Here is a 27561-nt window from a genome sequence, read left to right on the forward strand (position 1 = left end):
TAAGGCCTACATATTAATCCTGTTAAACGCTCGGTAGTTCTACTGTTAAATCAATCTCCATTTCAAAACTGTTAAACCCTTCAATTTATAACAGTATTACGAAAACGAATTTTACACTAAACGTACCGGCACTTTATATATTATTTCTGCCGTAACCAGTCGAATAACTGGTTACAAAATAAAGGTAAATAAGTTATCCCTTTAGCTACTGTTGTCACCTATAGGCCAAGGAGTTAAACGATTTTTCTTAGTGGAAACAGAAAAAAAGAAAAGACAACAGCAAGAAAAAAGCATAGGAATTCATATAAATTAGATTTATGTTAACACCAGGTTTATGGACGTTTATCGTTTGGTTTATTCTATTGTTTCTAGGTAAATTGATGTTTGATCGTCTAGATCTTGAAAATTAGGGATGTAAAAATAAATTATTAGGATACATATTCTTATAACTATATCAATCAAAACCGACATACATGTTTGCCAAGTAATGTTTATCGGGTTTACCTCCGTAAACCTAGAGCTAAAATAATTTGATTAAAATCAAGTGAACCAAAGAAAACGTAGAATTTGAAATCAAATTTTGAAGTCGGTCATTCGACCGTTCGTGGTACGTTTAGTGTTAACAGTTACGTGACACCATCCTCAATATGTGTCGCTCAGAAATGTACAAAAATCAGAAGATATCAAAAAATGGTCTTAACCGCATTGACTTCTGAGCGACACATATCACAATACCCACGCGCAAATGAATATTTGCGTCCGTTATTTACTACAAAACAAAATTGCAACTGCCTCGTGTTCACTATAAATCAGTCTCAATGTCATCTTCCGCATGCAGTAAGCTTCTGCAACGACAAATTGTCATGATATCGTCAAGTTGGACTCCAATGGACGTTAACGGCTGGTGAACGCGATCAAAGATCGATCCTTCGATCGATTTAAGGGCTGCCCGCGGAAATAGGTGACACAATTCCGCAAAGAGGTCCTCATGTGACGATAGACAAACTCGCAACGACACCACCTACATGCACAGTTGTCAGTAGTACACCTCTCAACGGGTTATTTTCGTTTGCCTTGCCCGATCCACGTCCCTCCGGCATCCCTCCGTTGCCACAAAATTCAAAATTCAGTTAGCGTTGAGACGCGAGTCGTCTCGCGTGCCCCACTTTTTTCGAGCCTTGGCCAACGCGAAAAAACACCTTGACATTTTCGGTACCGAAGGATTTCGCCAGTCGTCTCGCGAAAATTGTTTTGCAGAAACATTTTCGTCGTTTTTCTTTTTTCTTTTTCGAGAATGTTTAGTGCTGCTCGAGTGATTCACGTCGGGACGAAAGAATTTTGAATTTGACTTTGTGGATGAATGTATTCCGTACAGTGAGAATTTGATGGGAGAGAAATCTTTTGTGAAGAATAATTTTGTCTTGATGAATTTTATGTAATATTCGATGGAATACCTTTTATAGGTACACATGTAAAGTGGAAGTTTGGATTTAGATATATTGATTGATATAAATGGAGACTCGTAATCTTGTGATATTTTTTTCAGTTTACACGATATGAGATGATAAATGTTGATAGATGCAACATATTAAATCAGAGATGTTAAATTGTGTTATTTGATGTTTGAAATTTTTGTTGAAATTCGTTAGTAAATTATTGGATATGAAATTTATTTCTTTATCCAGCGAGATTTTGAAAATCGTATATTTTGATAATCGTAAGATCTTTGTTTACGAATTGTTTTTCTTATGGAGGGTAGGTTAATAAAAATTCTTATAGAAATACAATAACCTATGTTTATTTTATTATGTAACTATTGCGTAAAAGGAAAATTAATTGGGATTTCAAGTATATTTTTAATTCTATTGGCTAATGTACAGAATATAATAAATATTCTATGATACTCCATATAATTCCATGCGATTCCAAATTATGAAACTCAGCTTCTATTTATACCAAAATTAATGAAACAAAAATCAGAATATATAAAGACAATAATATTTACTGATTGATTGTATCAAAAAAATACAGAGTGCGAAGGATAACATCCTCCAAGATAACCGCGATTATTTTTAATAGTCCGTAAACAATGATTAATTGAGTTTCTTTTGTAAACTTCTTCTCAGATATCGTTCCGTTCTGTTTACAATGGATCTTTTAACTCTTGTTTATTCATAATATCATGCAGTCTAATCTTGTTTTTCAATTTCTTTTATACACATTCGATTATGTTGCTATCTAGTCGCTGAGAAGATAGAATTTCGAATTAATTAAAAATCTCATCTTCTCCCAACAATGTCGCAGTTTTAACTGATACTGGAGTTTATGTACATTAATATTATATTATTCAATTGATTCACAAAATTTATCCGAATAAAGTTATCCGTTAACCAATGGTAATTATCTCTCCTATCATTTTCTCACTGTACGAATACATTTATCTGCTATTGTACAAAGCAGAAACGAATTTGGAGATGATCTTTCGTCGAAAATGAAGCCCCACGATCATGGAATCGTCAACGACGATGAACAATTGACGATTTCTCATCTGAGACGTTCGTGGTCCGATAAAGATTGTCTGATCGTTAAATTTCTGGAATATTTGTACGGTCACAGAGGTTAGAAAATATTATACAGAAATTCTGGATTATTTAATGATCATTTAGGTAAATGTGCCAGTAACAAAAAAATAAAAATTATATATAAATATAAATGTTCAATACAAATATGTATGTTTATATTGTTCGTACAGTTTTAATTGGTTAGTCATTGGTACATTTAGCTTAAATAATTTTCCAATGAAACATCCGAATTCAAAAGAATTTTGTTTTGGAATTGATCTAGGGGTATATTATTTGTTTATAGATGTCCCTGGACCGATTAGCAGTGAGCCAGTCGTCATTGACGGCGGAAAGAACTGGCTATCTCTGAGTTGGGGCAAAGCTGAACAAAGGGGGCCAGCACCTGTTATCGCTTATAGGGTTGACGCTTGGCTGCTTGGTAGCGACGGAGGTGCACGATGGGTCGAGGTAATTATATAAATTATTTTTTAATTTTTCCAAGTTTCAATGTTTACGACAATCTTGATAAAACTATTATATAACATCAATGACTATTTCTAAAAAATATGTAGTAAATAAATGTAAGATGTAATGGAATAAACCTGTTATAAAGGTTAAGACAGCCAAGTAACGAAATTCGAAAATGAAGAAAATTTTATTGCATTCTTTTTCGAGACGTATGATCGAATTACGTGAAGCTATTAAACACATCGTGACACCAAAATGATAATAAATGTAACACGATATTCACACACGACCGGTAATGATCATAAACTATTGTACTTGGCAGCTTGACTCACACTTTCAGACCGTGCGAATACAAAGTATCATACTGACCGTCATTATACTTTTGCATAACTTGCCAATTTTCAAGGAGTCGCGTGAGTAATATCTGTTTGTAACATATTTATTTTTCAACACTGAATTGTACAAATGAATGATGAATTCAGAAAATGTTGTTGACTGAACATTCATTCCAATAAAAAATAAAGTATTCATTTACTAATGAACAATCAGCTAGCTGCTGTTCCAAAATTATTCACTTTCTTCTGACTTAGATGAATAGATACCAAAGTACAATCTACACTATAATTCAGTCAAATACTTCGTTTAAAAATAAAAAATAATTATTCGTCTTCATATTGCTCGTCAAATTATTCTTTATACATGGACACTTCGTGTATAGGATAATTCTACTTATAATTTTATTTTCTAAACTTATAGTAATTAAGGTAATTTAAATTATAATATTCAATTATATAATTTTTTAAATCATAATATTAATTTATAGAATTTCATATTATATAATATTCCAAATTATAACATTAAATTACATTGTGTTGTATTATACAATTTTTCAATTATAATAATGATTTCCAACTAAAACTCGAAAAATTCTTCATTCTCTACAAGAATATCACAATTTTCACAATTAGCTGGGTATGACGCCGATCAACGCGTTCGATGCGTTCAACTTGAAGCCCGGCGGCGAGTACAAGTTCCAGGTGACACCGCGGAACCGCTACGGATGGGGCGAGTCCGTCACCATGACGAGCTCCGTTAAGGTCACCGAGACTGTCGATCTTCCGGAGTTCACGAAAATCTTGCCAGGTCAGCTCAAGGTTCTCGAGGGGACAACAGTAAAATTGGAATGCGAGGCAAGTGTCCTATTATTAGCCGTACATTCCTACTTTTGTTCCGCGGCATTTATTATTAAGCACGCCGTGCATAATGTTTCTAAAGTAGCGCCGTGAAACTCGTGGGCGTAACTCGTGTCCCGAAAGAATTCGTTTCCGAAGTACACAGGGTGATTCACGTGACTGGAATAAATTATATTTACTGGCTCGAATTTGAGATTTCTTCCCATCCCTCTTAACTTTCGAGATATTTGTCAGAACAGGCTTGCCATCCCCTATTTTCAGGGTTGTCACTTTCAAAATTGGATTTAGACAGATCAAAAAATATATATTAAATATTTTTCGATTTTCTGCTACTGAATTTTCATATTTAAAGAAATTTAATAGTATGCAATGCAAATTAATATAATCTTTTAAGCTTTGCTTGACGATTTATTTGGCAATTGTGTTCAACTAAGAAGTGATAGCTATTATCATTGGCAATTTAATAAATGGAAAAGGGATTCTATATCTAAATGTACTATATAAATTAAATATTAATAATAGGAAAATAATATTTACTTCCAATTTAATAAGAACATGATATTCGTGTTGAAATTTAATTTGAAATTTTTACCATACGTTTGGGAAAGCTTTTTAACAAATTGAAGCGATACGAAATATGTAATGAAAATGAGATAATAAAGATACTAAAATATTAATATAAAGAGATTATTCGATGTAATGACTTTACGTTACAGATACGCAGTGACTCGAAAGTCGATATAAAATGGTACCGTGAATCTTCTGAAATAGATCTGAACAACGAACCAAGGTGTTCGATCTCACGCGACGGATCGAAGTGTATGCTTACAATCGAAAACGTTCAGGAAATCGATTCCGGCAGATACGTTTGCGAAGCTGGAAACTTGATCGGCAAAGTCTCGTCGTTTGCTAGAGTGCTCGTCGTCAATGATCCGAAGATCATTGAAGCCGATGCTAAACTTAAATCCAGGTGCAGATAATTCATAAATAAATCTTCTAAAAGTCATTTTATAAACAGAACACGAAAATTATAAGGCATCGTTTAATTATTTTGTTAGCTCAAATATCTAAAATCAATGGAAATCATAAAATATAATTTACAAATTATATTTTTAATATTTTGATTTGTTTCCTTTTGTTATTTATATTCCATATATGCATACAGTGAGCTAGTAGACGATCTAGAAGACAGACCACCGCAATTCACCATGAGAATACGAGACAGAAGGGTCCAAGTGTCATATCCTGTGAGATTGACGTGTCAAGTAACAGGACACCCCCTCCCTGAGGTCACATGGTACAAAAATGGCACCGAGATCCGTCAAGATGGTAAGTAAACGAATTTATTTATTTCCATAATTGAACTATATCATTTAGATACAAAAACAATAGCCACATGTTCAGATGAAAAAATTAATTTTAATAAATACAATTACCACGATCCTATGTCACGAAGTTTTTATTAACATCGTTCGAAATCACTTTGACATTCACGAAACACATTTCCCTTCTTTAAATAGGGAAGTTTTTAATATTTTAATATATGGAAGGTTAAATGTTGCAAAATAAGAATTGTGCTTCATGATTTTCGTAATGAAGAGGTTCATCATTGATTCTACACAGTTAATTATTGACTGGTAAATATATTTATTTATAAATATTTTGTTTTCGTCTTTTGTTGAAGAGCGCCACGTATTCTGGAACGACGATTCGAATTTCTACACGTTGGAAATCGTTCATTCCACTCTGGAGGATTCTGGCTGTTACATGGTGTCAGCAAGGAATGCCAATGGGTCGGTGTCCTGCCGCTGTATCCTCGTCGTCGACAAGGGAATCCGTGCTTACATAGCTCCGGAATTCTTGTGCGACCTCAACGCTGAATACACGGTAAAACCAGGAGGGGATCTACGAATGACGGCTCAAATAGAGGCATATCCTAGCGTCGGAGTCGTATGGTAATTATTACTTAATAGACAAATTACTATTATATTATATTTTATATTATACATTAATATTATAATATTAAAATTATTTCGCAAAAAGAATTATTACACTTGGGGTTTTTCAAAAATATCTTAATAAATTTAATTTTCAATAACTGAAATTCAATCAATTTCATATTCGATCATTAAAATTGAATAATCGAAAATAAAACACAATGAGATGAGATATTTCCGCAAAAAATCGAATAAAACAATTATCATGAAATAATTGAAAATTATTTATCAAAGGTTGTTTATATTTTTTATTAAATTGATCTCTTTTCTATTATATCAACCGTATTTACTATAAATGCATAAAACGCGCATTTTAATTATTATGCAAAGGGAATCGATAGAAAATTATTAGCTTGAGAAATTGTGTTATTATTGAACATTTTTTAAAATAGAAATGATACGAAATATTCATCATTTCTCTAGGCACCGCGATGGAATCCGTCTCCGTCCAAGCAGAAGAGCAGTAATGACCTTGAACCACGACGGTACCGTTGAACTGTCCTTGGGTAAGGTTACCGGAAGGGACGCCGGTGTTTATATCTGCACTGCGACCAATGAGGTTGGCCGAGCTGAAACCTCTACGAGGGTATCAGTTGTTGGCACTGAAAAACACGATGATCAATTGTCAATTGATAAGACACCAAGTGTCTCTGTCGCAACACCAGATATACCGTACGTTTATTTATTTATATAATTAAACATATTTTATTATTAAATGCATTATCATTTGATAATGGATACTAATAGAAGTTATAATAAGTTATGACAATAAGAGAATTGTTATTTAAAGACATGCATTGTGGAAAAAATTAATTACAAGTATTAATTATTTAATAATATTTTAGCTTTTTCTAAAGTAGAATTTTATGTAAATTGCTTTCAATTCGTTGTTATACCGAAGTTAATATTCTTTACCGATAATAGAAGACATTTGAATGAATTAAAGATTAATTAAAAATGTTGATAGATATTCAAAGGAGCCTCTGTTCATCACGAAGCCTTTGTCCACCGAAGCGGTCGAGGGTGACACAGTCATTATATCATGTGAAGTGGTCGGTGATCCCAAACCGGAAGTAATGTGGCTGCGCGACTTTCTCAAGGTAACAAACTTTTCACCTTCGATTGTACGAATGCCAAATAATTAGCTGCAGCATATAATGTGTAGTATAAATATATTAACAATTTTCCATTGAAGTTGCAAATATTTATTATGGTAAACTTTACCATCATCAAGTATCTTTTCATACTGTTCTTCATAATAACAGAACACAAATAATTTCTACATAAAAATAAGCGTTCAATTACTCTACAATCCTATATTCAACAAAATATTACAAAGACAAAATTTATATAACGAATTTAAAATTCAAAATGACCTACACGTGAATACGAAACACACATATCTACGAAAATTCTTCCAAAAATACAGATTACACACACACACACACACACACACACACACACACACACACACACACACACACAATTATATACAACCTATTACATAAATACAGAACTTTCTAAAAAAATTTTAAACTGAATCTGAGAAATCTAAATTTATTCTTTTCCAATATAAATTGAATATTACTTCTCTATTATCAATCGATAACCTTTGCAGTAAATGTAGACATAGAATAAGCATAAAAATTTTTTCTTCTCCTAATACATTATTAACAATGAAATAGTTGTATCGATCATAGTTACGAAATAAATCATAGGGCAAGGGGTTAAACCGGTGATAAATTCCAACCGATTTAAATTTCATAATACATATTCATTGTGAAATACGACTAATATCGAGCAGATTCATATACGACTTTTCCTTTCGATTCGTTGGTTCGTCATCGTTCCGTCGAACGAAAACCGGGAAAGAAAGGTCGCGATAACCGGCGATACGGATTGTCTCGAGCCCTAGCGGCCGGTCGATTCACACACGAAACAAGCAAAAGAAAAGATACGTTGCGCAATCGGTGAAATGACGTGTCCCTAATGCCGTCTTGATCCATGATGTGGGTCAAGGTGATTGCGAAAAAGAAATGACAACGTAACATACCGCATTATGCCCATAAATGGGCCAGGCATTATATGCGTCGGGGAAACGGCATTGATATCGGACGACTCTTTAAAAGGTAACAGTAAGTTACGTGAGGTTAGACACCCGGAGACCGAGAGAAAGAGTGAAATTTATTGCTCAATCGACGGGCAGGTCTCCGACAACGGAATTCATCCGTTGGGAATACGCTCGTCGGGTCTGATCACTGATTGGATTCTACTACTGGACGTTTTGTTACTTTCTATACAAGCGGAACGGTACTTTTTCTTTTACAGTTCGAGCTTTCTTTTTAATATGATATTGAACGTAGTTAAATATTAGAATATGGATTCGGTTATATTAATATTTTGCATCGACATTAAATGTATTTGAATTATTATGTTACATTACATTATTGTATTCAATATTGCTTTATATTTATATCTTTTCGTTTGAGATGTTCTCGGAAGAATCAAGATCGAAAATTTATGGTATACTCGATTGACTGTATTGAATCAAATCTAATATTTTGGATTTAGTAATAAAATATAGGTAACATAATTGTCAAGTTATTATTCAACATTACGAGGAGATAGAGAATGTAGAATAAAATTTATTTGTTTAAAGTACCATTATCGAAAGAATCTAGTTTCAAAAATTTCAATGAGGTTGATTACAGGTGTAAGTTAAAAATAGGAAAATAGGAAAATTGTGTGTTATATGTTTTTATTAATTTATGTTTGTGGAATTATCATTGAATTCGCAATATTGTGGTGTGTGATAAGTGTCAGGTTAATTGGTATTTTGATAAAAATTTCTAATTATATTCATCTCGAACGAAGTGACATTGAAATATTTTCTCGGTAGATGAAATCATAATGATTTTAGCCAAAGAGTGCGTAGTCGGGATAGGAAAGACGGATATAAAGTGGTTACAGTTGCGGAAATCCAACCCAGTTAACAAGATGCTTATTCAGTGCTAATCTTGTCTGGCGCTATTGCATGTACTGTAAGCTACTATCCACGCGAGAGCCCCTGCTCCACCATTTTTCTCGGAACAGTGCGTAAACTAGCATGCGCTTCTTGTATCTCCCGATGACACATGCGTTTATATTAATTAATTCATTCTAGGCTTATTTAGTAGAACTTAGGCTTATCTAATAGTCTATTCGATTTTTTCCGAAAATAGCTCACTCCATTGCATTTCATTTTCAATTATTGAGTTTCGATTATTGAATTCATTCAGTCGACATTGATACAGTAAATTATAGTTTCCTTTTTATGAATTAAATAATTTCTGCAATTTAGAGTCAATTTATTTCGAAAAAATAAATTGAATGCGATTACAGTTTATCTTTAACGATAGTATGAAAGTATTACATTTAATTATACAATGTGTCCAAATATGTGCTACCACGAAATTTTACCACTTTTATTTAACTTTACGAGAAATTGTGTTATAGAAAAGTTAAAGTATATTTAATCGTAAAAAAACTAAACATTGAAGCTGAACAATATATGATTTGTACAAAACAGTTTATTATTTCTAAGAAATTGTTTTGGTTAATTAAGAAATAATGATAAATAGTACATCCTTTTTGGAAGAGTTAAATGTTAACTTTCGAGTTTTAAATAATACTATAATGTTTCAGATATTTTGATATAGAAAATAAGAATCATAGGAAAATTCAATAATTATAAGACGTTAGAAAAAGAACTTCGTTAGTTCGATTCTCTTCATTCATCAGTGAAAACTTTCGAAGATACAGTTTTAATAAACCGTATTCCATTCACGCTGCTATCAGTACTCCTTCGTACGCACGGTCTCCCAGATCACACGGCAATGTCACACGCCAAACAACGAACGCAGAATACCAATCAGCATTAACTTTAAACACATTGACGTCATTCGCGCGACAGAAGTCAAATATTCGGTACTTAAAATCGCGTACAAAAATCCTTTTAAAGTAACCAAGGGAAAAAGGAGAAAAAGGGCAAAATGTGTTTAACCTTCAACGAAACTGACCAGTTAATTAAAATTATTTTAATTCGATTCCAACCACGAAACGCATCGGTGAAAGAAGATAAACACGAAAATTAAACGTGAAATTATCAGGCTTATATAAAATCCCAAATTTCAAGCAAATAATTTAATTATTTCAAACATTAACTCGTACAGGAATCTTAAACATTTTATGTCACTTATTCTTTCGAACTAAAAAATAGAGAGAAACAATTATTAATAATTATTTTTCTCAAGATAATTACTTTACAACTGTTATCTTACATTATAACCGATTACTTTCAGTATTTTAATTATTTAAATATTTTTATTCAGTCATATTAAATAACAAAATACCAATCTATAATTTTTTCCTTCTCAAATATTTAAAAGAAACGCACAGTTTATCTTTTCACGGAAAGACTTTTTAATATTTTCAAAAATCCCCGTTCCCCAAAGACTTGACAAAAGCGCGCGTGATCTAGTTGACCACTTATTTGTCGCAACTTCTTTCAAAAGTATGTAATATGTACTTATAATATAGAATTAAATTGTAATGAAACAATTGTTTTATTTTCTAATCTTATTGCTAACATTTATTCATTTACTCAATTGAAACATATACAGGTTGCATATGAAAGAAAAACATTCATGAAAAATCAATTACTCAGAAAAGTAATTAATTAATTTAATCTGCTATCGTGGAATGATACTGAATAACATCATGTAATATCAGTAGTGTTTGATACATTTACAAAAGAAAGGACACACTATACACAGTTCTTTCATAATAATTATTTCTATTATTTTATTCGTTCGTCTTATTTCATCTCGGCTTTCAAATATTCAAAACACCTTGAAATTAACGAATACATTTTCGCTTCCCCTAAAATTGCAATTTAACCAGCAAATTGTCGGCATTTCTCGCTCCAATTACACGACGATCACTGTTTTTCGGTTATAAAACGACAGCGTTGCGAAATGAATTTGTTTTCTCATATTTTAGGCTTGTGATTATGTTTTTCTTTTATGTGAAGATTGTAGAAGGTGGATGAATATGAAGTAGATTTCTATATTTTTGTGATTCCTAATTATATATGAATCGCTGGTTTTTGTTTACAAAAGAACAATGTTATATATTTCTCACGCCTGACGAGTGTACTCGTTGTAACACGAAACCTCGCAATTTCTTCGTGACGAGTATTCTCGTATTCTCGTTGAAAACAGCTAACTGGTTAATGGGAAATCGAAAAGGAAACCGGAAGTGATCGGTGACCGGAAAATCGCGCGTATATGGTCACCGCGTCGCCGGAGGATGTCTGCATTATCGAAAAGAGTGTCCGCAGAAGAAGGCTGTGTCCCCACTTTTCCTGACGAAGTCGGCTTTCTTCGTCGATGGATCGGTACTGCAAAAGTACGGGCGGCAAAACAGTCGTCGCGTGTCTTTGGCGGACGTACTAGCCGCCTCGTCCTCCTACCGATCCCTTCGCGATCCTCGGTGACATGGATATTTCCTATTCCGATTGCTACGAATATTCCCTTCGGATAGCCGTTAACAGACAGTGACATCTTTCTTCGTCGAATCGCCGGCCACCCTGTCGCGGTTTGGATATTACTCGATGCGTGAATGTAAGCGAAAACACTATTAAACGTTATTAAATATTTTCCTCGTTCTTTTTCTAAACTGTTGCTCGACATCGTACAAAATATTATACTAAAACAGTATTATTATTATTATTATTGTTATTATTAAATGTTATTAAATTTTTTCGTTGCTTTTTGAAACTACAAGTTACAGGGTACCATACTAAATATCATTTTTAACGGTAATTTTTATCCAAATATACAGAACAGTGAAACAGGAATTTTGTTTTATTAATTTTTTTTATAGAGAGTTCGTTCGTTTATGGAAAATGAATCAAACCTACGGTATTTCATTATATACTAATCGAGTAATTTATTATCGCATAATTAATTATATGGCATCTATAATCGGATAACTTGTTATTGATGTTTCGAAATTTTTTAGAGAAATACTTCATCGCATTAGTCAGAGTCTGAGAAGATAACTATGAATGATCTGTAAACATTATGCGCAAGCACCGCATTCATTGCAGTTCATGATAACAATAGCTTACCATACAAAGATTTGTTTCATATTCAAGTATTCCATTATTTCGCTGCTTATCATCTCTTATATGGATAACCATTTTAGAACAATGGTTATTTCCATTATACCAGGAAAATAACATTTTACTTGGTATTGATCATCGAAAACTCATTTCCACAAATCGAAAATGATTAAAATGTTCCTTCATTCAATAAACGTCTCAATTTTTTCGTAATTAATCAAAAAGACATTTTGCCCAAGGAAATCTTAACGACGATCTTAATAAGAGTGTAATTACCTATTTTATACTTACCCAATTAAAAATTTTAAATAATTTTAAGTAAATTTAAGTAATTGACAAAATAATATATTTATACAGTAAATTATATTTATATTTTTATGAATTAAATAATTTCCATAATTTAAAGTAAATTTATTTTGAAAAATAATTGAATCATGAATAATCAAAAGCTTAATTCTTCGTTCGAATGTTTCAATCCAAAGTGCGATAAAATTGAACCCAGCGTTACCATGATTTTGGGCGTTGCGCAATAAACCGTACAAGAGGCAGTATTGATCTATCATCGATCGTTCAATCGAGATCCGAGATCTCGAAGCTGTGATCTCCGCAATATGAGTCACCGTTGCGATCTCAACGGTGCTCGTTAGGGCGTTCATCGAAGTGGCCGATGCTTACACGCTAATGTCGGCGTCTGTTCGCCGTAAAGTTGGCCGAGTCCGAGTTTCCTCTCTCGTTCAGCTCCATCGATCAGAGGAGACGCGACGGCGCGTCGCGTCGCGTCGCCGCCATAGACGTGTAGCCGACCGAGCTGCCAAATACGTCCAACTTTGTTTTCACGCAGCTGCAGCTACTAAATGAGGAAAAGCGCGTGCTGATTTCGCGACAGGGACACCCGCTAAACGAAAACTCTGGATCATTCCGATGTCGACCCTCCCCCTCCGACGCATGTTCGGCGAATACCCTTCGAAAGCTGATTACTTTCAATTAAGGGCAAGGAAAACCGATTACTTTTTACATAAAAGAAGAGAATATGAATATTTTTTGTTAAAAGCACGGAAACGTGTTTATTTTTAATAAAAAGAAAGGGAAAATGATTACTTTTAATTAATACCATGGAAAAATGATTACTTTTGATTAATGACAAGGAGAAATAATTGTTTTCAATTACAAGCAAGAAAAATGATTACTTTTAATTCAAAATAGGTAGCTATCAATTATAAATAAAAAATTGTCAAATGAAAATAGATATTGCATAATATGATTGCTAATTTTGTAATATGATGGACCAAGGAATGCAATGATAGACGACAGTGTTTGCATAGTAAAGAAATGATGAAGAAGACACTTACAACTTATAAGTTAAAAACAGTAAATAGATTATTTCCTTCTCATTGAAAACGCAAGATTGAAAAGTGAAATTAGGTATTACATAATGATAATTCTGGACATTTTCATTAGATAAATCATAGCAAGGACAAACATTCGTACAATAGGAGGAACGCTTACAACTAATAAATTAATAATTCCATTTCAATGCTGCTACGTACAGCAGTCGTTTCCTCCATGAATCATAATCCTTACTCTATTTTCCGGAATTCTAGATCGCTCTAGAAAAAACGGAATAAATCATTTCGAACGAAAACAAGATATCACTGCAAGTTTTTCTCGAAGCGGCGTATTCGCTGCGAACGTTACGTTTAACAGGCTTTTTTGCCCGATCAATCTGTTCCACGCCGGTAAATATAGATCGATATACGATGACATTGCGAGGAGTCCTTGCGGGAGCCGGCTTTGCTTCGGTTTATGGCGCTTCTCATCCGTAACGGGAAGTGTCGTCCGCATAAATTTCATCGTAGGCGAAACAGATTCTGTATCGTGACAGGTGAAAGACAAATGGGTCTCAGAAGGTCCATTATGTCACGAATCAGCTCTGAACATTAGAGATCCTGAAAACTTTATTCCGCTATCATCACGCTGTTACCGATTGATGTCTAACTATAAGTCATTTTCATCCGTTTTATATTAAAATAATAAATCAGTTTTATTTTATCTTTTATTTAATCTATACAATCTTGAGACGTAGTGAATCGTGCATTATCTTGTTTTATTTGCATCGTAACCCATAGAGATCCGTTTGTTTCATTTTTCTTTTTAATCGATCTATTACAGTTTTAATTCACAGAATTCAAAGATAACCACCATTGTTAATTCTTAATAATTTTCTTCGTTCATCTTTTCATAAATATATCGTCTCAGTGATGTAACGTTAAAATCATATTGAACGAGGGTTTAATAATCAAAAGAATGACAAAATCTACTCCGTTAGATCCACAGAACTGATTATACTAAAACGACCAAATTCTAAAATAAAAAATATCAACGGACGTTTGCTCTGAATTGTATATTACTATTCTGATCCTTCTTCTTTTCTGCTAACATAAAGACAATGTATCATTATTTTAACAACAGATTATTAAAAGATAAATCTCTTTGTGTGTTAAATCTATGTTCAGTCATTTCAATATCTTCTAACAGTAGAACAAAGTGACTAGTTTACAGATCCTCATGAAAATCAGAAGAATGCATTTCTCAAAACTAGTATACTTATCGTCATACTTGCAGGGATACACCAAGATACTTCATAATTTCCCAAAAGTGCTTTATCAGCTTCAATAATTATAAAATGACAATTCTGAGATCGGTCCTAGCATTGCCACTTAGAATAGTCATTTAACGACAGTACATGCAAGAGTTACGGTGTTCACGGTATCATGGTCGACACGATTGACTAGAATTAATTAAGTGATCCAAGGGACCAATATTCAATGAACAACCAAGCCTTTCTTCCCGGTGACCTTAATTGCCGAGGGTTTAACGAAGGCGTGTCTGACGGGGAGAGATGAAATTACTAATGAAAAAAAAGAAAAAACAGTAATATGCGTTCGCACTCGTGTCATACGAACAACGAGATCAGTCTGAAGCGATCTGTTCAACTTTCGCTCCCTATATGGACTAGAGCCCCGTCGAAGACGTTTCTCATCTCACTTTTATCACTGTCCTTCCTTGTCTCGTCACCTCTCTCTGCCTGTCTAGACCACCTCAAGCTCAGCTTTAACCCCATCCTTGATTTAAATTCATTGTTCTTCAGCGACTACCACCCATTAACCCTTTGCACTACGAATTCTTTTTACAATTTTCGCCTACTAATCATGTATTATTTGGAACGTCTCATTCCGAAAATACTTAAATGGGTACTTATCACTAAAGCTACCAGACGGGTCAAAACGACCTATTAGATCAGAAAGTCAATTTATCTGCTCGGTAATTTTAGTGTTAATCAATAAGAAACAGTATAAACAACCTTCTCAATAATAACATTGAAAATAGTATATATAACTTAGAAAAATGGGAGTGTTAGTAAAAATTTTCTTCTATATATTTCTAAATTCAAAAGACATTATCTTTACTATTTCATAGTATGAAAAGTCTGAAGTTCATATATTATATATTGATGCTAAAAAGGTAAAAATATCTAAGAATATCTAAATTAACTCGAAAAATATCTAAACATACTAGGATTAATTTAAAGATTAAGAAGCCATCCGTAAGAATGTTCTTTTTTGTTCTTTACGAAGTTTCATCCTGACAAAATTATTTTCGATAAATTCTATGCAGATTCACGGGACGAGCCGATTCTAATCTCGAAACCGATGAGAAAGAGTTTGCGAGACTTTCGTACGGAGCAGATTGAATCGAAAGTGATCGAGAATAATGGGGGTATTATTGTTGGATCGGAAACGATGACCTCGATGTGGGCGTGAGAGTCACGGAAATAGTATTCGGGTCGAGGTCGTGGTTCGAGAGATCAGCTCCCGTTAGCGGGGTAAACGATTCGAGACTTTAAACTTCGCCGGTGTGTTTCACTTTTCACCTCGGTGGCCTTAGCTGGGTCTTGCTCGCGGCTTTTGACGGGAGCGAGCAACTCGGGTTACCTCGTGTTATTGTTGTCAGCGAGAAAAGTTAGCGCGTGCACGCAATATATGGGCCCCCGCTTCGAATTCTCGATAAAAAGCGACGATCCAACCACGGTAACGCTGAAACGAGAAAAGAAACTTGCTGAAAAATGTAGGGTAATTTCAGGTGAAATGGCCTTAAAAAGGTTAGATGGCCCGACCTCGTTTACATGGACAAATATCTATACTTTCAATTGTGTTTAGTGGTATACTGAATATTGCACAGAGGCCTGTTTAATTATTCTATTTATTTGTATCTGATTTTGTAAACATATTTTCTTTTTGTTAAAAGTAAGGAAAAGTAAGGTAAAATGGAACGCTTTTTTCTAATCGTAATAACGAAGTATCTGGAGTAATAAAAATACGATTTTCTAAAGGTATTGAGATATCTACATTGCAAAAATGGTACGAATATCACCTATATTTATATATTTATAATATATAATATGCAATAGGTAATATGATAATATATAATCATATGTGTTTATAGTTTATTTATATCAGCTGACAATTAAATATACCCAGCTAGCAATTTTGATTTAGTAGAAATAAAGATTTTGTATTTTTAAATGATTTTACACCAGTGTTCCGTTTTACCGTACTTTCCCTTATGTTACAACTGTTTTTGACGTGTATGATCGTCATAACACAAAATCTTGCCATTTCTTCATGACGAGTATGCTCGTCAAAAACAGCTAACTGGTTAGTAATATTTACGATACGAAGTTCTGTTAAAGAAAAGTAGGCCATCTCTCCCCGACTTACCCTATTCGTGATGTCACGTCTGATCCAGTTTTCGACACTGTTTCGTTTGTCTATCCTGATCGCAAAACTCGAGTTGCTTTATATTCGTTGCTATACGGGTAAACGAGAAGATTGATTGCGTACGAGGACAACAGTCTCGTGACCTTTTGATGTAATATTCGATGCTGTAACATAAAAGTTACATGATTTTTAAAAGGCATGGTGTTGAATTGAAAAATAATTATGTAAGACTGTTGAGAACGTTTTTGTTACTAAAGGAAAAAGATTGAGGCTCTTTGTTTTTTTGTTTTATTTAGTGTTTATTTTAATTGTTTGTTTATAGTGTCAGTGGTTTGATTATTGGTTATTTCAATAATTAGTAATTTTTATTATTAGTAATATCGATTGTTAGTAGTTCTAATTACTAGTAATACCAATTATTAGTCATTTTAACTACATAGTGGTAATATCAGTTTTTAGTAATTTTAATTATTAGTAATATCAATTATTAATAACTTAAATTATTGAAGAATAATATTCTAAAAGTATTTCTCGACGAATCAATTACCTTATCTATTTATCTATCTATTACTTCTCGACAAATTTATTTATTTATTTATACTATTTTCTCTTTGGCTTCAAAAAAATGGACCACATTTAGAAAAATAATACGTTTGTTCATTCTCTTTCAAAATATTTACGTATATTATAAAATATATTCGTTCACAGCCTGATTACTACCGGGACGCGCCTCACTTCCGGCTGGTCGGCGAAGGACCTCAGTATCGGCTCGAGATACCCTATGCGAAACTCGATTTTACGGGAACGTATTCCGTGATAGCGCGTAACTGCCATGGGGATGCTAAGGCTGTGATTTCTTTACAGATCTACGCGAAAGGTGAGTCGTCCTCGATTTCTCATAAAAAGTCGTCGACAACATACTATAATCTAAATAAAACAACAGTAACACAAATTACAAACCCTCGCAATAAAAAAAACAGTGAAAATAACAAAAAAAGAACATTAAGGAGCTAATCTTTACAATATAAAATCAACCTTTGTTATTTTGTTATATTTTTTATAGAAACTTATATATCTTTGATTTGTGCCAAATACGAATAAATTAAATCTAAATTACAACGTTTTGTACACATGCATCAGCCGTTTAATTTCCGTCGATCTAGTATTCGACAGTTTAATTAGACGAAGGAACAATTAATATTTTCAGGTCAAGGTAAAGAAGAAAAGATGAAGAAATCGGGGGTCACTCATGGGTATGCTCATGGTTTACTTATAAATAAATAGCTGTTTATCTTTTGCCATGTAGATCTTGTTTTTCAAATTGTTTATTGGTTTCGGTGTACAGAAAAGTGCTAACATTGCCGGAGGTCACAAGAGAACTGCGGGACCTAAGGTGCTGCGATGGCGACGCTGTCGCCCTTGAGTGTAAAGTTCACGCCACACCCGAGGCACTGGTGCGCTGGGAACGCGCAGGAAAGGTGAGCGCTGCGAGACATTTTCATGGAATTTTTCAGGATAATCGTTACTTTTGATTCGTTGGAATTTGCGACTTATTTACCGTGCACAATTTCAACTAAACATTTCGTCTGTGTTTAAACGTTTATTATTATCAGTTTCTTTAAAATATTACATTTCATTGAGACCTTAGGTATTAAGAGAAAAGCGTATTCACATTGCTTTCATTTAAATAAATGAAAAATAATAATAGCAATTTACATTGCAATTAATTACTAGAAAAGTACTGGATCTCTAATACTTCTGGGAGTACCCTAACTCTTTACGAATGAAAATTTGTACAATATTCAGAACCTTTGCCAAAGGAAGCGAAAGTATAATATATATCGAACTCTTAGTTATTAAAAGAAAATGTTTGAGTAGTTGAATTATTAGCTTGCAGCTTTTTACCCTAAATATGAAAGCTTGATATTGTCAATGTGACAACGTTCTTCCTCAAATGCTGGGATTACGTTTTATCTAATATTTTCTTATAAAATTCATGTATAAAATCAAATTTTTATAAAATGTCGGCATTCTCCAATGTGTTGTACATAGATTATTCCTATGAGTGGCGACTTCTCCTCGGAATTCGACGGGGAGACCGCCCGTTTGAACATCCAACACGTTTACCCGGAGGACGAGGGCGAGTACACCTGCGTGGCCTACAACGACCTCGGAAAAGCATTCACGTCGGCGTGCCTAGTAGTGGATGGTAATTTTCGATATAAATTATGTCCACCTCGTACAGCGAAATAGATTACGGGGAAAACAACGTGTTGACAGCTGAAACCTTCGCTCCGGATGTTTTTCTGCTACCACCTGTATATTCGATGCAAATTATTTCTCGGTTACACCCATTCCAGTAATGTGATTAAATATTTCGTGATAAGGAACCTGATCTCTGCCTACACTCACACCTAATCGACAGGAAACGAGAAACATCTGTTTTACACTGGAATTACCAGATTGGTCAAACTGATTAATTCTTGATTTCTTCTGTTATAATTGTTCGAAACATACAACTGTTTTTATGAGAAATTTTTAAGTGATGTAATAGAGTAACAAATTTAATCGAAATCTTGATTATACACTTTCATCTTATAAATGGTTTTGTAAAAATGTAATAATTGATCGGTTTGATTGTTGTTAGTAGTTCTAGTGTTAATAGTGTCATGCATGGATTTTGTTTAATTTATCGTCCTATGGTTTTTTCAGTTCCCGAAGGGAAAGAAAATGTTTTAAGCCAAAGATTGACCAGACCTGCAGGTCTATTGTCAGCAGGATCAACGCCGAGATCGACACCGCGATCAACGCCGATCAGAAGCTTATCTCCGGCAGTTTCGCGTAAGCATATATACATGCATGAAAAATAAATTTTCAAATTTTCGGACTTTCAAACTTACAATCTTCCAAACTCTTTCAATTTTAATTAAACAATTTTTAATTGGTCTGAATCTTTTCAATTTCCCGCAGATGGCCGAGAACTAAGATCCCCGCAATTGTTGCCGCGAGGTAGATCGACATCGAGACGACCGAAGATCTGTCCACCGAAATTTTATGCAGTCCCGCACAACCGGGTGGTAGAGGAAGGTGAAACCGTGCGATTCCAGTGCGCTGTGGTCGGCCATCCCACACCGTGGGTAAAATGGGACAAAAATGGCTTAGCCGTTACACCTACCGCAAGGATCTCCGTGAAGGAACGGGACGACGTGAAAATATTGGAAATCGTCGAAGTCACCCAAGAAGACGCGGGATTATACAGGGTGACTGTGGAGAACGATTATGGCCGTATCGAGGCTAGTGCTCGTTTAGAAGTGATAAGTATGTAAATGTCTTATCAATTCCATTAACACTTCTCGAATACCCATATCTTCTACTTTATTTAATTTAAAAATTAAAATTAATTAAATATCTATTGAACTCCATTACTTTATTCAAATTTTTCGAATAATCATATTTCTGATGTTTGCTATTAGAAGAATTATAATTTACCAATTTCAGTCACTAATTAAACATCTTTGCTTTGATAGAAAAATAACAGATAATGCATCATTTGAAAATAACTTAAAAATTAGTTCACTCTTCTCCAAATGCTTTTAATGCGACTTCATTTTAAAAGATCGCCAACTGCTTGGACCGGTTTCCCGAATGATTAGAACCAGAAGCGCCTCACCGAGGACGTATCCATCATTCGGACGAAGTCTCCTCGACTCAACAACCAGAATTAATAGTCGACTGCAACTCCATTGCAGCATTAGGGGAACGCCCAGTCCAACGCCAACGTGGTTCAGGTAATGCGCAAGTGATACGCTTATATGGTCGTTTATGCAAATTTCTTGTTTTTCGCAATTCATGGAAACGTAGATTTCCAGAAACATTTGCAGAAACGAATAACAGAAGATACGTGGCTTTAAACATTTTCTCCATAATATTCGAAATATTCTGATCTCTATCGAATGAAAAATAAATAAAGTTTCCATTTTTCAAATAAGAAATAAAATTTTATCTTTCAAATAAGAAGTAAAATAATTTTCATTTTTCGATTAAGAAATAAAATTATTTACATTTTTCAAATAAAGAATATAATTATTTTTATTCTTCAAATCAGAAATAAAATTATTTTTATATTTCAAAGAAGCAATACAATTTTTATTTTTCGAATGGAAAGTAAAATTATTTTTATTTTTCAATTAAGAAATAAAGTTATTTACATTTTTCAAAGAAGTAATGGTAAATACATTATGCTTTAGAAATGGACGACCGTTGGAACGGTCGAGCAGGATAAAAAGATACTTTGACGGCAAAACCGCGAGGATCGAAATTTCAAAGGTGAAAGCGAGCGACGCGGGTGAATATACCTGCGTTGCAACGAACGTCCTTGGTTCCAGCAAGAATACGTGTCAGGTGAACATCCTAGTCATAATCTGGAACCTTGCCCTTATTTTTCAAGGAATAACTGTGCCATGTATCACTGGTTTGATTCGTTGCTTCAGGTTACCGTTCTCGATCCACATGATCCGTCCACTTCTGACAAAGACCCGCCGGCGTTCGTGCAATCGCTCTCCGAAGAATCGATCGTCATGGAGGGTCATTGCTATGAGCTTCAAACGAGACTCACAGGTATGGTGAACTAAAAATTTTTAAAAATAAATTTTTATCATGTTTTTAACATTTTCTTTTAAATCGTTTGAAAGGATTATTTAAAATTTAACTTGTATTTTCTATATATAATACAAATTATTAATACAAATAGAATCTACAGTTAATGTGAATTAAATTGTGTTATTAGGTACTCCACCCTTCACGGTTGTTTGGTTAAAAGACGGCCGCGAAATACCCGACAACGATTATTACAAATACGTCATATACGGTGACAGTGGAGTCGCTCTTCGATTGTCAAACGTGTCTCCACAGGATGCTGGGGAATACACTTGTCTCGTTCGCAACGGATTTGGGGAGACTTCTTGCAACGGCCTCTTTGCTGTTCAAGGTGAAAAAAGTTTTCTTAATTACATCAAGTTTAGTACAGCAATTAACTGATATTCCATTGTCATAATGTTTTACTTCACCATACGTATATCGCTTTTATTTTTGCTCAGGTAAAAAGAATTCATTTACATAAAGACAGATAATTATGCATTCTATGCTTATGAATAGATTACAAAGGTGTTCCGAAACTAGCGCCGCAGTTCACGAAAACTCCGGTATCCGTTTTGGCATCGAAAGGGGAAACCGCGTGTTTCTGCGCGCGGATACAGTGCGGGAAGCCCATGGAAATCACGTGGACCATCAATGGAAAAAACATTAAAGACAATTCAAGGTGCAAGGTAAGTTTAATTCATGTGGCAAACATATTTAAATCTGTAGTTAAGCCTTGAAGACAAATCAAACTTTACTTTAGAAAATTCAATTTTGTTAAACTACACGGTGTGCATTTTATTCGATAACGTTGTACCATTTTCGATTTATTTCCAACATTTATTTCTAACTTTTTATTTACAATATTTATTTATACAATTCAATGCATTTATAATATTTATTTACAATATTTAATCACTCGTTACAATAAAAGCACCACCTAGAAAAGGAAAATAACGTAACAAAATCGGTTCATATCCTTTGATGTTCAATCCTTGCTTGTGTTCCTTCATCGTGTTCCATCATTATTTTATTTCTATTTATAATAGATTGAAAAAAATGATAACGTGAGCATCCTCCGAGTACACAACGTGTCAACCCAAGACACCGGCGAAATTCGATGCACAGCATCCGTTGCTGGGAATGGACCATCGATCAGTTGCACGGCGGAATTGCAATTGAAGCGATCGCATCACGGCCTCGATGATCCTTCGTCAACCCGCAACTCCATATACCCGGAGACAAAAGCTAAGAAAGGTACAAATTGCATGCGCAGCAATTCCGCGAGAAGAACGGCAAGAGACTTTCCTCCTTCGCCCAGGAATCATCGACACGAGCCGCCGATGCGCGCCAGATCGTCCTCGTTGCCGTTGAAATCCGTTGATGTGAAACGACAGTCTCCTTCGCCCGCGAAAAGAAACGTTCCTCCGAGTCCATTGCTCGGCCAAAGAAAATTAATCGAAAAGAAACCGATTAACAAAAAAGATCTCGATTCCAAAAAGACAAAAGACAACGTGGCTCGTTTGGTCAAGGACTCGAGGGAGCCTAAGAGAACCGAAGAGAAAGACAAGAAGGTTTTGTCTTTGAACAAGGAAGAAGTGAACCCAAAGAAGGAACAATCGTCTTTGAAAACGACAAATGAAATTATTAAGGACAATTTAGTGGAGAATGAGGACAAATGTTTGAAGACACCGACGTCGGATAGTCCTGACGCGTGTAAGACTGAAAATAGTTTGAAAGAAACTCGAGACAACTGTGGGAACTACGATGACACGCCTATAATATGCATGGATTGTGATTTGACTTCGGCGGAACCGGAAGAAGCTTCCGTTTCGAAGAGTAACGATGAGATCGAAATAAAAGAGAGGAAACTCGAAGCGACGAACGAACTCATTCCGGCCGCCATTTTGAAGGTGCCAGCTGACGTCACGGTGTTCAGGGGGAATAGGGTGGTGCTCAGGGTCAGCTATCAGGGTCACCCGGAACCCCGGGTTAAATGGCTCCGAGCGGTAATTATCGTTTGACTTCAATTTTTGAAATTGAGAATTTTGAATTATTACTTATTTTCTATTTCTTTTCTGTTTTCTCTTTGTTATTATTAATCCTTTGCACTTGGAAGTCTTTCACTAAAAATATTCAAGATTTTCTAACGAGTTATAGATATTGTTCCGTCTGATACGGAACACCATGATTAAAGATTCTCGAAGTTTAGTTTATGACATGAACGGGACAGACAGTTTATTTTCGTGTTTATTTTTCGTTAATATTTTTATTTTAGTCATTTTGAATTTCTATACAATAGCTTTAGAATTTCGTTTCGTTCGTCTTAAGGCAGCGGTTTCCAACCTTTATGCTACTACGCCTCCCTAAAAAAATTTTTTTCCGCGCCTCCCTATCTTTTAATAAATATAATAATATAGATACGTTTTAAATAATAATAACTTTATTACAAAATAAACATTACTTCACTGAATTTGTACTGTTACGTTACGATATGAAGATATTTGTAGATATTATGGCATAAACATTAATTTTTTATTAAAACTTTTTGCGCCTATCCTGGCAATAGGCCGCGCTTGTCAGGTTGGAAACCGCTGCCTTAATAACCGACCAGGTCATAAACTCGGAATTTCCGGAATTTGTGCATAACGATACTTACAGTTATGAATCAACCTGAAGGAAATTTCCGCGACCCATTAAACCTTCAAGAAAACCCCCATACATGGACATTGCCCTCACCCCCGTTCGGAAAGGGACTGGTTAAAAAACCAATCAGCGTACTCGACCCGACTTCGAGGTGTTGCGATCGGAGACCAGAAGACACTTCGACACTTCACAATACTCAGTAGAACAATCAACTTCAGTCTTTATACAAAAACTATAGTCTACTTACACACACTCGATAGGACTTCAACGACAAATTCCTCAGCGTCGTTTAAACATCACTAAATAATTGTCGACGCCGCGACGCATATGCAGGTTTTCTTTGAAACGAACGGAATGAGAGAACATACATAAGTTATAAAAGTTATTATTTCATTATTTCATTATTTCACATATTTATGGATTATACGAAGTTTAATATTGTGTGTAAGACTTTATTTTGGTATGTCAAATGAAATAGTGACTGAGAGTCACTTCTCAAATGCAAAGGGTTAATATATTATTAGTAGTATTATTATTTTCTATAATTTCTCTGGATCACTATTTCCTTCTAATTTTTATGATAAATTTAACGCAGGAAAATAAAGAAAATTTTATTCTATGTTTCAATTTATATAAACGATTTAATCGTGTTGAACAAAAAGATAATAAACAAAAATATATTTCTGTCAAAGGGACGAGAGCTGGCTGCAGACAAGAAAACTGCGATCACCTGTGGCGGAGGTGTGTCTTGCTTAATATCAGACGACGTCACCGCTGATAACGCTGGAAAGTACGAGGTGTCAGTAGAAAATCATTTGGGTAATGACCGGCGGTGCTTCAGCGTCGCCGTAGAAGGTATGTATCAAATAAAAGTATTAAATACCAATAGACGTTAATTACCTTACAAATATTAGAGAACAATGCAATTTAGACGGTATGATAGCATACATAACAATTAAATAACAATTTACCTGATACGACAAAATAAAAGACGATTAAAACTCACGGAGCTAATAAGCTACTAACGCAGCATGCTGTCTTTAAACATTTTCATTCTACTACTCTTACGTATTATACAAACTTCTAAACAATCATATAATTGTTATTATTATTAAATTATGAATATTATATATTTATACGTATATAGAATGAACGACTAGGAAACTCACCGTAATTTTATTCAATCGTTTTTAAACCAAAGAATATTTTCAATCGAGAATGTTAATTCCTACTTAACCCATTGAAGAATTTTGATTATAGCAACAAGAAATAAAGTAGGGAAGTAGCTATTTCTCACAAGGCCAATTAATTCCAACGAATCTAACAGTGGGCTCGATTAATCTCTCTATGTATTCGGAATAAACGATTCTCTAGATACCCATTATGTAAATGTCTCAAGTAGAGCCAGCACTCGTACAAACAATTCACACAGATACGAGCAACGAACACTGCGGACCGATTACTGTTTACAGAGCCACGAAACAAACCGTCTTTAAACTCTCGCCTCGATAGCACCTACATTGGTGAACACGCGGCGGGAAACGAACATCTGTACTCCTTCATGTGAGATGTATGAAACTAAAAATAGTCCGTGATATCAAAAATTCTTGACAACCCAACTAGTTGTTCTTTCCAAGCGGCATGCAACATTTTCTAACTGGAACACTTTAGACATTTCACTTGGTTCTCATGGTAGGAAAAGAGTAATTTCATTTGAACGAAAAGATTGTAATATAAGCAAAAATATGTTCTGATCAGAACTTTTAACGTTAGTGCTTTGTAAATTATAGAATTTATGGGATTATAATATTGATCGTAAGATTTTTCGAATGATAATCCATTCATGAAAGAACTACTGGAAAAGCCGTTCCATGAATCGTTCAAAAATCAAATTGATCTACTCCAGTTAAACATTTCCACCTAAACATTTAAATTTTGATACTGAAACATTTAATTGGTCTTTTATATACTTAATTCCATGAAATTTTTCTATTTTTCACTTTAACGAATGAATGACACGTGTCCAAAAAATAAGAAACACTTACAGTTTCTTTCAATACCACGATTTATCCCGTTTCCATCTCGCGTCCCCCGGTATCCGCGATTCGGAACGAGACACCCATTGTTCCACGTGTGTAAGCGCGTGTCATACGGTCCAGTTCCTCTTCTTATGTACAAGGCTGGCGACAATCTCACGTGACGTATATCGCGCAATAATTCCTCCTTCCCGTGTGTCTTCTGCCACCCCCCACCAGCAACGTCGTCGTCGACGTCCTCTTCCTCTTTCATCGGGACCAAACAGCAAAGCAGTGGCGAAGAAACGCGTGCGGAATCCGACAGAAACTAATATTTCATTGAAAATGACGATCCTTACCGGCGAGATCCTTTCGTTTTCGATTTTATTCGACATCTAACGTTACCGACGCGTTCAGTGTCCCGTGCAGTGCATTCCGAAGCAGGAAATAAAGTCAATTGGCATCGAAGATGGGTAATTCAATCCTCGTGTCGCGTTTAAATCGAATCTGTCCCGGCGAGAAATTAACTGAAGTAGCAGCTCCTTAGAGACAGCGGTCGTCTTAACGTATTGCTGACCAGATATTTTGTTGCTCACCTAGTTGCCATGTATTTGTCTGTGTTAAATATTTTTAAATTACTTATCAAATCAACTGGTAGACTTTTTTGTTTGTGTTAAATATTATTAAGTTATTTATCAAATCAGCTAGTAAATTTACTCGTTTGTGTTAAAGACTTTTAAATTACTGATGGTTTATATATATTTAATTTGTGCCATGTTAAATGCTTAATTTCGAGAAGTGTTTTGAAAGTAAAGCCATTTTAACAGTACATGTTAATTATAAATTGTTATGTATTCATCTGTCAACAATAGGTTACAATGTTTGTTACCAGCGATACATGTTTGTGATAAATATCGAAACATCGATAACTATGGTTGTCAGCAGACGGTTCATTGGCAGCACTTTGTTTACAATTTTAACTCGTCCGTGGAACACTACGCCCTTGAAGCATTCATTGCCAGAGTTCAGAAAAACTGACCGCCACCAGGATTAACACAACAACGTAACGGCACCATCTGCTCCATTTCTTTTAAACTCAGTC

The 27561-nt window shown here is 34.5% G+C and overlaps 1 protein-coding gene across 3 annotated transcripts in view; it reads left to right on the forward strand.

Moving 5' to 3' along the window:
• The window catches only part of LOC116424354 (uncharacterized), an 85584-nt gene that overhangs the window by 48892 nt on the left and 9131 nt on the right, over window positions 1-27561 (forward strand). For all 3 annotated transcript variants that reach the window (XM_076369166.1, XM_076369168.1, XM_076369167.1), the window contains 20 exons: window positions 2866-3029; window positions 3998-4219; window positions 4939-5192; window positions 5388-5551; window positions 5907-6177; window positions 6643-6891; window positions 7187-7319; window positions 17872-18040; window positions 18371-18416; window positions 18509-18641; window positions 19216-19372; window positions 19876-20004; window positions 20134-20481; window positions 20780-20951; window positions 21411-21564; window positions 21654-21780; window positions 21950-22150; window positions 22318-22487; window positions 22848-23807; window positions 25137-25299. In XM_076369166.1, coding sequence (XP_076225281.1) covers window positions 2866-3029; window positions 3998-4219; window positions 4939-5192; window positions 5388-5551; window positions 5907-6177; window positions 6643-6891; window positions 7187-7319; window positions 17872-18040; window positions 18371-18416; window positions 18509-18641; window positions 19216-19372; window positions 19876-20004; window positions 20134-20481; window positions 20780-20951; window positions 21411-21564; window positions 21654-21780; window positions 21950-22150; window positions 22318-22487; window positions 22848-23807; window positions 25137-25299 — 4386 coding nt within the window. The remainder of the gene's footprint in view (window positions 1-2865; window positions 3030-3997; window positions 4220-4938; window positions 5193-5387; window positions 5552-5906; window positions 6178-6642; window positions 6892-7186; window positions 7320-17871; window positions 18041-18370; window positions 18417-18508; window positions 18642-19215; window positions 19373-19875; window positions 20005-20133; window positions 20482-20779; window positions 20952-21410; window positions 21565-21653; window positions 21781-21949; window positions 22151-22317; window positions 22488-22847; window positions 23808-25136; window positions 25300-27561) is intronic.

This window comes from Nomia melanderi, chromosome 7, assembly GCF_051020985.1.
Source record: "Nomia melanderi isolate GNS246 chromosome 7, iyNomMela1, whole genome shotgun sequence".
NCBI lineage: Eukaryota > Metazoa > Arthropoda > Insecta > Hymenoptera > Halictidae > Nomia > Nomia melanderi.